Source organism: Ostrinia furnacalis, unplaced genomic scaffold, assembly GCF_004193835.3.
Source record: "Ostrinia furnacalis isolate ACB-3 unplaced genomic scaffold, ASM419383v2 OfSCF0387, whole genome shotgun sequence".
In the NCBI taxonomy this organism is placed as follows: Eukaryota; Metazoa; Arthropoda; class Insecta; order Lepidoptera; family Crambidae; genus Ostrinia; species Ostrinia furnacalis.
Genome location: NW_021130626.1, coordinates 96618 through 110465, shown reverse-complemented (window position 1 = coordinate 110465; position 13848 = coordinate 96618). Strand labels below are relative to the sequence as shown.

Sequence of the window (13848 nt, the reverse complement as noted above, 5' to 3'; positions counted from 1 at the left end):
TTAGTTAGGTTACACAAAGAGTATGTTTATCTTTAAACACAACCAGATCTGAGGCTGGTGGCCATAGTAAATATTGTTCGTCTTGGTAAGATCTTTCAAATGACCCTACAAACATAACTATTGGAGCCGGGTACCATTCTGCAAAAAAGTATGTTTATCTTCGAACACAACCAGATCTGAGGCTGGTGGCCATAGTAAAAGTTGTTCGTCTTGGTAAGACCTTTCAAACGATACTAGACACATATCTATTGGAGCCGGGTACCATTTTGCCCATTGTCCTTTTCTTATTTACAACACGCGTACCTATACTCGCTCAGTCGATCATCGTCGCAATCAAGGTTTATTGTTCCAACAGCACTGTTATTCGTCTTTATAATGGAAAATCGTATATTTAGAAATAATATTTAATTGTAGTAATTTAAATAATTAAAAATAACAGCATTTTTTAAAAATAAATTTGAAATACTTATGGCAAAAACATTATTTTAGCTAATAAAACATTAACTTTACTTCTAGGCCAGTAGAATTAAACACAAAAATTGATTAAATCGGAAATAATTCCTACAAAAGATTTTTTTGCTTTAATGGCTTCATTGGTTGTCCATTAAGACTCTCCTAAGTTTTCGACTTCGACGGAGTTGTGCTTAAGTGGTGGGGGCCACCGAAAGGGGCGTTTTTTCGGTTTTCCGGTTATACCGCGTAAAGGACTTACCCTATCGAAAAGTGGTCTTCATGACGGTTAAAGGGCACTTAATCCTGCATTGACTAAGACCAAATTCATATGTTTTGGACAAACCGTTCTCGCGCTAAAGTTCGGCAAAGTAGAAAATATACGTATAATTAATGACCCTCTCCACGTCCAATGGCTTGTTACCCACATGCTTCCAAGCCTTGTAAAGGGTCGCCTTAACCAGTGTTAACCTAACAAGGCTCACGAGTTTGATTCGCTTATCCTTGTTCGTCCCAGCCGTTCCTTAACTGCGGTTTCTGCACCTCTTCCTGGCACTCTCCTGAACGATTCCGAGCTACCGGTCTTTGTCCATGGGACTCGAATGCTATTGATTACTCGAAGTGCTTGGGGAAGAATCTTAAAGAATAAGCATTGCTGAAATCGAGAAGATGTTGGCTGAAGATTAAGATTCGCTTTGATGTTAATTTTTTACTGTTTGCACTGATTAATATAAAATCAAAANCAGGTACCTTAGTAAACTTAAAGCTTAGTTACAACAGGATATTGCAAAATTCCCACGGAAACGGGAGTTAGCGGGAAAAACATTTGTATGAAAAAATCTGAACCGCGTAAGATAGATGAAGGGGGGGTAAAACGAGATCCACGCGTACGAAGTCGCGGGCGGCCGCTAGTCTGAAATATATTCCGACGAACAATCTCTTATCAACATGTAAGATCCTGTTCACCGCGGCAAGCACCCCGCGCACCGCAGTCTAACATCAGACACGAGTTTGTATTCCGCAGTGACGGTCGATTTTGGAGGTTAAAACTATTTCTTTATTCCGAGTCATATCTACAGGCTGTTAGGTAAATGGGTATATGAGCCGAGACTAGCCCATGTTAACATACTCATATAAATACTATAGTGGTGTCAGAAAGTGGATATCGTAATATTTAATAAATAATATTTTCCCATACAAAACTAAATAAATAATTATTATTTGAATTTTTGGACAGCCCTATGATCGCGCATCTCCCTCCTAGGTCAAACGTGGTCAAACGGTATTTCATTTTATTTTTAGACAAATATTCAAATAATAATAAGTATTTTGAATGTACATATGTAGGTGTAGGTATATCCTCCTACCTCTATATTTATTTTACTTTACTCAGTGACCTACACTATTAACTTACCTGAAAGTCATCAAATAAATCTCGTGATGCAGCAGAAGCAGCTTTTTGCTTTTTAGGAAAAAGGTTTGATAGTGCCCGAGCCTTGTTTATTCTTAACTGCCTAATTGTTTCTAAGCCACAACACTCGCAATAATTGAAATTATCTGCAAAAATAGTCCAGTCAATAAAGCATTATAGATGGAAAACTGTAGAACACAATTTCTGACTTCAGGACTTTATTTAGACTAGTTAGGAGGTGAACATAGCAAAAGTCCCCGCCCTTAGCCCTTGAGCCGACGGGGAGAGGTGGGTTTAAAGGTGCCACTTTTCGGTTTTTCGCTTAATCCTCGGAAACTATGCGTCCTAGTGACATGACTACTTTGAACCAAAAAAAGCATATTCAATTTGCTACAGATGAGATAGACAAGTTTTTCTATAAATTGTATAGTTTTCGCGGCATCTGCTCTAGAAGGTCTGTAATATTGGAAATTTTATTTTTGTCGTACATGTTCCCATCAGGATAAAATCGACTAAATCAACATTGAGCAATCATTCTAGACATGCGGGAGCATGTTAAGCCTAGTTCCAGCGAGGGGACTACACTGTGCGTATATTTAGACGAATCACTTTGAGCCACTTTTGAATCCTCATCACTCAAAAACTACTGGGCATTAACACTTCAAATTTGGCTCATGTGTTGAAACTTACAAGATATACATCAGTTTCAAATTTCATAAATATACCTCAAACGGTTCTTTAGATACTGACGTCCAAAAATCTACATGTCTGACCTATAGACCAAATTCTAACCACTTCCAGATGACTTCGAAGGTTCAAATTTGAACAATCAAGGCATCCAGAAAGGTAGTTATGTAAATACAAAGGAACAAATAAAAAACCAGTAAATTTTAACATTTCACATATGATAGATAGATAGTAGTGCTCTAAATATCGATTTTTGAACGTCAATACCTAAATAACCGTTTGAGGTATATTTATGAAATTTGAAGCTGATGTACATCTTGCAAGTCTCAATACATGAGCCAAATTTGAAGTGTTAATGCACAGTAGTTTTTGAATGATGAGGAGCCAAAAGTGGCTTTAATTGGTTCGTCTAAATATACGCACGATGCAGTCCCCTCCATGGAACTAGGGTTAACATGCTCCCGCATGTCTATAGTGTTTGCTCAATGTTGATTTAGTCGATTTTCTTCTGAAAGGAACATGTAAGACAACAATAAAATTTCCAATTTTACAGACCTTCTAGAGCAGATGCCGCAAAAACTATACAAGATATAGAAAAACTTGACGGTCTCACCTGTAGCAAATTGAATAAGCTTTTTTTGGTTCATAGTAGTCATGTCACTAGGACGCATAGTTTCCGAGGATTAAGCGAAAAACCGAAAAGTGGTACCTTTAAACCCCCCTCTCCCCGCCGGCTCAAGGGCTAAGGGCGGGGACTTTTGCTATGTTCACCTCCTAACTAGGCTAAATAAAGTCCCGAGGTCAGAAATTGTGTTCCACGGATTTCTCTCTACACCGCGTTAAGGCATTCATTGACTGGACTAAAATATATTACACAATTATTTATATTATGAACCAGCCGAGCTTAACCCTACAGTGGTCGCGCGGATTACACCCGTAATCCACTCGTGCAAATTGTCGAATATTTTGAAATCGGTCAACGCGATCGTTTTGATCGGCTTTTACCCGTGGTCCCCCCAACATGTCCCCCTGGTGGGTCCACGGGTAATTTTTTTTACCCGTTGTCCCACCGTTCTGAACAGTGTTTGCCAGTGGGTCTACGGATAATTAATTTATTTTAACCATGGTCCCACCGCACTAAGTGGCAAACATTGCATGTCACCTATGTCTGGGATGAAATATCAAACGCCGAGTAGGATATGAGTGACTTTAACCCACATGTGTGATGTGAAGATATTATAAAGATATTATGGTGCCGTACCTACCTATAATTATTTTGTATATTAATTATAGATTTTTTTATAATATTATAGATAACTAGGCTAGGTGACAAGCAATATTTGCCACTTAGTGTGGTGGGACCATGGTTAAAATAAAGGGGACATGTTGGGGGGACCACGGGTAAAAGCCGTATTAAATAGTTCATTTAATGTGAATAATCATGTATATTTGGGGATTTTTATAATTTACTAAATAAAACATTTCAAAACCTTTAGTACAAATTTTATTTATCCTTCATTGTACCCACAATAATTTATATCGTGGAAAACAAACAGCACATTATACAACACACAATAGATGGGTCAGTTTTAGATCAAATATGCCTTATAGTTTTCACAAATAGCAGATTATTACAATCCAAAAGAATAAGAATAAATTTATTACTTAATAAAAGTTAGCCTAAATACATTTGGATTCACTTACTTAAAGTTACTGTGCAGAGGTAAAATTATTAATACCAGGCCTCCGTCACTCGCCTATGCCGGCCGAGATAATTACCAACAGCGCGCGACAACTTCAAGTTGCAAATCAGTCATGGCCGCCACGCGCCTGTGTACACACTGTAACACTTTTTTTTTGGCGAGATTNAGGCCCTGACGAATGCCTCAGTTCTTGTGGCAGACATGACAGCATGGAGGGATCCTATAACATTCGGAATACCAGCTATAGTGATATTGTTTGTTGGAGCATGGAGTGATAAAACAGGAAACAGGAAATACTTATTACTTATACCTGTCATTGGAGAAATTGGATCATTAGTAGGAATTCTTGCCGGCACGTACTTCTTTCTGGAGTGGCCCTTGTGGGTGATGGCTCTAATAGAAGCAAGCTCATCCACGTTTACTGGAGGTCTGTCTGTAATTTTGATGGGGTCATACAGTTATTTGGCTGACGTCACCACCCCCGAGTCGCGTACCTTCAGAATGGGTGTAGCGGGTGTTTTAGTGTCATTGGGTATACCTTTGGGAACTGCAATAAGTGGCATACTAACTGTAAATCTCGGCTACTTTGGAATATTCGGAATTTCACTGGCTATGTATATGTTTTGTTTCTTCTACGCAATGATAAGAATTCAAGATGTCAGAAGAGTGGAAATTGAAGGAAGTTTCTTTCATAAACTGATAAGCTTTTTTCACCCGAAGAATGTTTGGGACACACTATCGTTAGTGTTCACAAGTCGTGGGAAGCAGCTATTGAAGATTACTTTAGTTATTTGGGCCCACATTGTTATACAAGGTCCTGTTTCAGGTAAGACCTATAGTTAAGCAAACAAAAGTACCAACAATTTAAACTACATTTAAAAACCCAGTAGGTTCCTAATTCGATTCTATATCTTCATATTTAATTTAATATTTATCACCTCCTTCGTCAATTATGAAACTGACTTGAATGAACGTTTGGTGGACTAAAGAACACTAGACATGAATGTCATATACCTACATATTTTTTTTTATTATATTTAATTGTCTATTAATTTAAACAATAACAAACCATATTATTTACTTTCATTGGAAACGAAGCCTGTCAAGATTAGTCATAAGAGACATTATACATAATTATATATTAACAAAGTTACTAATCATATAAGTAACATCATACAATTAATAGCATTTTTTTTATTTTGTTTGTAAATACTCAATACGTAATCCTAAGAATAGTGAAATGGTAAAGCTTCTAGTGTATACAAACATACCCATTATTTCTAACATAAACACACTTATGCACTTTTCAGGTGAATCAGCATGCCTGTACCTCTACACATTGAATAGGTACCAGATGGATCTAGTGGATCTAACTCTGTATATAACGTTTGCTTTGATCATGGGAATCGTCGGTAAGATTTTATATTTAATAAAAAAAATAGAAATAAATATTTATATTCACAGTGTTCATTTCTACGGTTCCTTACTTTAAAAGGTAAAAAAGAACCTTCAACTTCTGTCTGTCCAACCAATTTGCTGACCAAAAACAATATACAGGGTGTTAGGTAAATGGGTATATGAGCCGACACTAGCCCATGTTAACATATTGTGCATATAAAATGGTTATGGTGAAGTCAGAAGTTTGATATCATCATTTTATTTTTTAAATTTTCATACAAAATACATTTTATAAAATCCGATTTGCATGAAAAATAAAATAATTAAAATGAAGATATCAATTTTCTGACTTCACCATACCATTTATATAACCATGTTAACATGGGCTAGTGTCGGCTCATATACCCATTTACCTAACACCCTGTATATATTGATCACAAAATCTAAAAACTGTTTGTATGCGATTTCCGGTATCGCAAAAGTATTACGATAGAGAATAATACAAAGTAATAAAATTCATCTGATTTATAGGGGCATGTTTGGAGAAATTTATCAAATAATAAAAAAAAACACGAATTTANTGATATTGTTTGTTGGAGCATGGAGTGATAAAACAGGAAACAGGAAATACTTATTACTTATACCTGTCATTGGAGAAATTGGATCATTAGTAGGAATTCTTGCCGGCACGTACTTCTTTCTGGAGTGGCCCTTGTGGGTGATGGCTCTAATAGAAGCAAGCTCATCCACGTTTACTGGAGGTCTGTCTGTAATTTTGATGGGGTCATACAGTTATTTGGCTGACGTCACCACCCCCGAGTCGCGTACCTTCAGAATGGGTGTAGCGGGTGTTTTAGTGTCATTGGGTATACCTTTGGGAACTGCAATAAGTGGCATACTAACTGTAAATCTCGGCTACTTTGGAATATTCGGAATTTCACTGGCTATGTATATGTTTTGTTTCTTCTACGCACTGATAAGAATTCAAGATGTCAGAAGAGTGGAAATTGAAGGAAGTTTCTTTCATAAACTGATAAGCTTTTTTCACCCGAAGAATGTTTGGGACACACTATCGTTAGTGTTCACAAGTCGTGGGAAGCAGCTATTGAAGATTACTTTAGTAATTTGGGCCCACATTGTTATACAAGGTCCTGTTTCAGGTAAGACCTATAGTTAAACAAAAGTACCAACAATTTAAACTACATTTAAAACCCAGTAGGTTCCTAATTCGATTCTATATCTTCATATTAATATTTATCACCTCCTTCGTCAATTATGAAACTGACTTGAATGAACGTTTGGTGGACTAAAGAACACTAGACATGAATGTTATATACCTACATATTTTTTTTAATTATATTTAATCGTCTATTAATTTAAACAATAACAAACCATATTATTTACTTTCATTGGAAACGAAGCCTGTCAAGATTAGTCATAAGAGACGTTATACATAATTATATATTAACAAAGTTACTAATCATGTAAGTAACATCATACAATTAATAGCATTTTTTTTATTTTGTTTGTAAATCGTATATACTCAATACGTAATCCTAAGAATAGTGAAATGGTAAAGCTTCTAGTGTATACAAACATACCCATTATTTCTAACATAAACACACTTATGCACTTTTCAGGTGAATCAGCATGCCTGTACCTCTACACATTGAATAGGTACCAGATGGATCTAGTGGATCTAACTCTGTATATAACGTTTGCTTTGATCATGGGAATCGTCGGTAAGATTTTATATTTAATAAAAAAAATAGAAATAAATATTTATATTCACAGTGTTCATTTCTACGGTTCCTTACTTTAAAAGGTAAAAAAGAACCTTCAACTTCTGTCTGTCCAACCAATTTGCTGACCAAAAACAATATACAGGGTGTTAGGTAAATGGGTATATGAGCCGACACTAGCCCATGTTAACATATTGTGCATATAAAATGGTTATGGTGAAGTCAGAAGTTTGATATCATCATTTTATTTTTTAAATTTTCATACAAAATAAATTTTATAAAATCCGATTTGCATGAAAAATAAAATAATTAAAATGAAGATATCAATTTTCTGACTTCACCATACCATTTATATAACCATGTTAACATGGGCTAGTGTCGGCTCATATACCCATTTACCTAACATCCTGTATACAGTGTGAGTCACGTTAAAGTGTACATATGTAAATAGATGAAACTAGACCTATTTTTATCGACAAAAAAGAGGTCAAAAATTTTTTGTGATTTTTTTTTAATATTTTATAGAATTTTTTTTCTTCCAATTACTTATTGTAAAGAAAACGTAATAACTTTTAAACTAAGCGGTATATCCTGATAAAATAAAAACAGTAATAATGCTAAATAACAGGCAATACTAAAAAAATACATAAAATACACAAAAAAGGCCAATAAATAATAAAAAATGATACTTTTTGAAAAAAATCTGCTTTAAAATACGTGTTTTTTTCGTTATTTGATAAATTTCTCCAAAAAATGCCTCTATAACAGGTGGTTTTTATTACTTTGTATTATTCTCCATCGTATTATCTTTGTAAAACCAAAAATCGCATGTCTCTATCCCTATCACAACATTTGCTATGATCGTTTGAACAAAGGCCTGCCACTACATTATTCTCCGCTACAGTTAGAAACAATTTTAATTTTAACTAAAATGCTTATTTTACTTCGAAATCTTTTGTTTTTATTTGAAATCTAACTTGTCTTTATCAAAATAACAAATCTAGAGCCATTTTCAGTTTCGTTGTTAACGAAGCGTTGAATGGCGCGCCCGGAGAGGCTTAGTTCAAACGATCATTGCAAACGTTGTGATAGGGATAGAGACATGCGATTTTTAGTTATACGAAGGTAATACGATAGAGAATAATACAAAGTAATAAAAACCACCTGTTATAGGGGCATTTTTTGGAGAAATTTATCAAATAACCAAAAAAACACGAATTTAAAAGCAGATTTTTTTCAAAAAGTATCATTTTTTATTATTTGTTGGCCTTTTTTGTGTATTTTATGTATGTTTTTAGTATCGCCTGTTATTTAGCATTATTACTGTTTTTATTTTATCAGGATATTCCGCTTAGTTTAAAAGTTATTACGTTTTCTTTACAATAAGTAATTGGAAGAAAAAAAATTATATAAAAAATAAAAAAAAAATCTCAAAAAATTTTTGACCTCTTTTTTGTCGATAAAAATAGGTCTAGTTTCATTTATTTTCATATGTACACTTTAACGTGACTCACACTGTATATTGATCACAAAATCTAAAAACTGTTTGTATGCGATTTCCGGTATCGCAAAAGTATTACGATAGAGAATAATACAAAGTAATAAAATTCACCTGATTTATAGGGGCANTATCGCAAAAGTATTACGATAGAGAATAATACAAAGTAATAAAATTCATCTGATTTATAGGGGCATGTTTGGAGAAATTTATCAAATAATAAAAAAAAACACGAATTTAAAAGCAGATTTTTTTCTAAAACAATTTTTTTCATCATTTGTTGGCATATTCTGGGTATTTATTGTATTTTTTAGTATCGCCTGTTTTTTAGCATTATTACTGTTTTTATTTTATCAGAATATACCTCTTAGTTTAAAAGTTATTACGTTTTCTTTACAATAATTCATATTCATATTTTTTTGGAATAGTACATTAGTAGAGCTACCTCCCCTATCAGTTTGATTCACCCATTCTGGGACACCCTGTATATTTTTTTAAATCTCATATGTTTTTTTACCTTTTTTGTCGATAAAAATAGGTCTAGTGTCACCTATTTTTTATATGTGCACTTTATCAAGACTCACACTGTACCTATATTAAAGGCAACAATACTCTCGGGTCAGTGGATAATAAATAATAATAGTCCTCGTAGTTCGTGAAACCAGTTTTTAATATAAGATCATCGCGTCTTTTTAAGATAAATTGAAATATTTCTACATGGTGAATTTTAGTTTCCAAATGAAAACAGACTTGAAATGTTTATTCAATTGTATCCTAGTATTACCACATTTTTTCTGTAGATATGGCAACTTTTTGCTGTTATCAAATGTTTTCATGATAATTTTCTATTACCATTACCGTTGCTATTTTCCAGGTACTGCATTGGCAATGGGCATATTTGTGAAGTGGCTCAAGGTGCACGACGGTTTACTTGGTATCATCGCCACCACCAGTAACCTGTTATCTGCTTTGACCTCCGGTCTCGCTCCAACAAGAGATTACTTCTTTGCTGGACCCGTCCTTGGTATATTTGGAGGGCCTGCGTCTACTGCGGTACGATCGCTCGGAACCAAAATTGTGCAACCAGATCAAGTTGGTATGTTTCTGTTATGATAGCTACAGAGTTACACAAAGATTTGCTCCCTAAGGACGTTTATATTTATCAGTCACTCATAAAATTATATGTTGTCAAAGTTACAAAGGTAATGCGATTGATAATAACACAAAATAATAAAAACTATCTGTTATGAGGCATTATTTGGAGAAATTTATCATATAACCAAAAAAACACGAATTAAAATGCAGATGTTTGTCAAAATGTATTTTTTTTTATTATTTGTTGCTATTTTCTGGATATTTATGTATTTTTAATATCACCTGTTATTTAGCATTATTATTACTGTTTTATTTTATCACGATATATCTCTTAGTATTAAAGTTATTACGTTTTCTTTACAATAAGTAATTGAAAGAAAAAAAATTCTATATTATATTTTTTTTTAAATCTCAGAAATTTTTCTACATTTTTTTCGTCAGTAAAAAAAAATAGGTCTAGTTTCTCCTATTTTCATATGTAAACTTTATCAAGACTCACACTGTATATTGATTAATTATTAGAATATTCAAGCCCAGTTTTCCATACATAAAGATACTTTTAACATCATAATGTGCCATGTAGTTCCAGCAGAACATAATAAGATTATCCCATTCTTCCCTACTACAAGTATGGAAACATAATGCCCCATTTTTATTTTTGTCCTTTAGTCGCCAGATCCCAATCTCGCCAATCCGTCTAGAGATTGAGAGGTAGGTAGGCCTAGGTCAAATCCTACAATTTTGCTTTTGGGAAACAAAACAGGGTATAAAGCTCCTGCAGTGGAGACTGATATGACTTGATGATGAAATGGTGATGAATATTATATTACATTTGATATAAATTAATATAATATTATCATTTGTGTTTGTAAAATATAATGATCATTTCTTTACAGGTAAAATGTGTTCCCTTATCGGCTTTGTTGAGGCGCTACTTCCTGTGATATACACGCCTTTGTATACAAAGATATATTCAAACACAATCAACACATTTCCAGGGGCGATTTATATTGTAGGGGCGATTATGACGGCCCCAGATATTATAATATTTGGGTAAGTTGTTGCTATTATAGCCTAAGCTAAGATACCTCATAGCCTAAGTCAAATGACGTACATCTTTTTAAACAATAAATAAAGCTGAAGATGTTGCTCTTTTTCTAAACTAAAAATGAATTAAGGTACAGCTCATTTCCTCGATAGCGATAGGTCATAATAACTAATAGTTAATAATTGTAAATAATTGCATCAGTTTTTTATTTTCAGTTCTTTCTACATTATGCATCGAAGACAGCAAAGAGATGCTGTTACACACCCAGAGGTGAAAGAGATGCATGTGTATGAAAACGACGTCACTGCTTTATAAAGTATTTTACATATTTTAAAATTTGATTTATAAAATAATATACATTATTTCAGTTGCCATAAAATACAATACATGCTACAGAATTTACTGTAGCATGTATTGTACCTAAGTTACCTAGTTTTAAGTTTTGTCAATGTATTTTATTGCAATAAATAAATAATAAATTGAACCTCATCGACTGTACGCCAATACCGCTGTGTGACCGTTGTTGAAGTCAGGGATGTTCCCTGGACCCAGGTCTTCCCTGAGGATATTCACAACACAACGGATTATTCCACTTTGTTCACCTGGGTGACATCACAATGCAAAAAGTCGCATCTATTCACATGGGTGAAATAATTCCTAGGTGAACAAAGGCAACTGCTTTAGCCAACCAATTCACCTGGGTGATATCACCCGGGTGTGAAATAGTTCCGAGGGAAATGAGGACACTAAACAATCTACTTTGTTCACCCGGGTGATATCAACCAGATGAATTGGTTGGCTAAAGTGGAATAATTCGTTCACAACGACCGGTGCTGCGTTTCCCGCATCCAGATGCTTTCCGCGACTTTCAATAGATCGTCGGTCTACCAATCGGTCGGTATTCCAATCCACTTTTATATTTCCGCCTATATTTTGTATTTACTAAAGAACGATTTTAACTCCCTATTAGGTACTGAAAGATTGTTGATAGTTCCCTAAACCGTCTTGGCAAAGATGATGATGATGACATTAAGAGAATTTTCTCATAAAAAACTCATGAAACTCATTTATTTTTGCAAATAGTCTTTTAAAAAGCACTTTTACACGTCCTGGTATCCCTCCACTGCTTCGGGACAATAAATGGGCCAGTGCTGAGAAGAAGCAGCGCAAGAAACTCAGTCACTATTGTCAGCCTCCTTTTTAAGAGTTTACAGTCTTTAAAATCTACAAATTATAGTCATAAGTATTTGAGATTTAAATTTGTCTTTCTGGGATGCAGTGACTGGTCTATATTCTATTTCCTTGCTCGATGGCACAAAATGGTGTTGAAATGACGCTATTTGACCGCAATGATCAGAATTAACAAAATTTATTATTGATTTCTCTAGCACTAAGCAGTTACAGAATATATTGTCTAAGCAAGTAGCTGATGTTGGAGTCACCCTAGTTGGTTCAGAGAAAAGATTTAACAAGTTAAAAGATTTGAATAAATTTAAAAACCGTATTGAAAGAGAGGAATCTTCTATTATATTGATATTAAAGTCTCCACATACAACTACTTTCTTTGAACTATTACACACTCTTCTAAGTACCTCTTCCATTGTGGTTTCAAATAATTCATAGTTACTAGATGGGGGTCTATATACACATACAATAACATAGTCGTCCAGTTCTGCACATGACAGCTCAATAGTTCGCTCAACAGAGAGAGATACAATATCTTTATATACATAAGCATAAAGAGAAAATAGGTCCAAGGTGTTAAAGTTAAACGATCTCAAAGATAGCTGTTAAGTATTGCTAAAATAAGACTGCCAAAACAAGGAACCTAGAATAAGAAAAAGTTTATGTTATAAAAGTTGATTATTTAAATATTTTATGAAAACCCATATTACTTAAAGTTAGATAACATACCTAAGTAAATGCAGAATAAATAATAGTGTTTTAATTTACCCCAAATTCCTATTTATTTGAATTTTACTGATGTCTATCTCTTACTTTACCTATATGCTATAATTATTAGACAAGTGCATGCCAATTGCCAATATTGAGAACTTCTGTGCCAGTATAGGATTTTATATAGTCGTTCGGATTTATGTGTAAAATGTTCTGTTCACTTAAAACTATTCATTAATTGAAAAAAGGTTTTTAAAACACAAATGAGTGTATTAACTTTTAATTCTGTCACAAATTTCGTCTACAAGCTGTTGTAAATAACATTTTGTGGTAATTTCATTTCAGATTAACGGGAAGCTCTCTCTTAAAGTGCCAATATTTGGGTAGTTTACCCTAGGTGAACGGCAAACTGATATCGCGAAATACTGGTGACTCAAAACTAACGATACGTAGAACAGACTTGTGCGATTGTGTAAGGTTGTTCATGGATGGACAATAAATACAATTGATCATCGATCGTTCACCTAAATTCGATTGTGTAATTTTGTCACCTAATGGTAACTTCATATTATAAAAAAATAAATATCGTTTTCAGTGCCAAGGGGAAGATTAATATCCCATGCACAGGTGGAGACCCTACTTAGCCTCTTAGAGGCCAACAGTGAAATTGCGCGTGGGCGCATGGTGGGGGCAAGCTTCATTATAAGTCTTATTATTCCTGTAACCTAATGGTAACTTCATATTATAAAAAAAAAAATTTTCGTTTTCAGTGCCAAGGGGAAGATTGGTGGAGGTGGAGACCCTACTTAGCCTCTTAGAGGCCAACAGTGAAATTGTGCATGGTGGGGGGTGCCTTAAGGCCTATTCAAACCTGAGCGATATTCGCTGCCGCTGTGGGTAGAGGTACATACCGCGCGGGT

The 13848-nt window shown here is 34.3% G+C and overlaps 1 protein-coding gene across 1 annotated transcript; it reads left to right on the top strand.

Annotated features, from left to right (window-relative positions):
- The first annotated feature begins 4423 nt into the window (after positions 1–4423).
- On the top strand, positions 4424–11521 carry LOC114361978 (proton-coupled folate transporter-like). Its single transcript, XM_028317216.1, has 5 exons — positions 4424–5077; positions 5562–5663; positions 9764–9985; positions 10881–11037; positions 11248–11521. The coding sequence occupies exons 1-5, from the start codon at positions 4453–4455 to the stop codon at positions 11345–11347; spliced, it is 1206 nt and encodes a 401-aa protein (XP_028173017.1). The 5' UTR covers positions 4424–4452; the 3' UTR covers positions 11348–11521.
- Positions 11522–13848: the final 2327 nt, after the last annotated feature.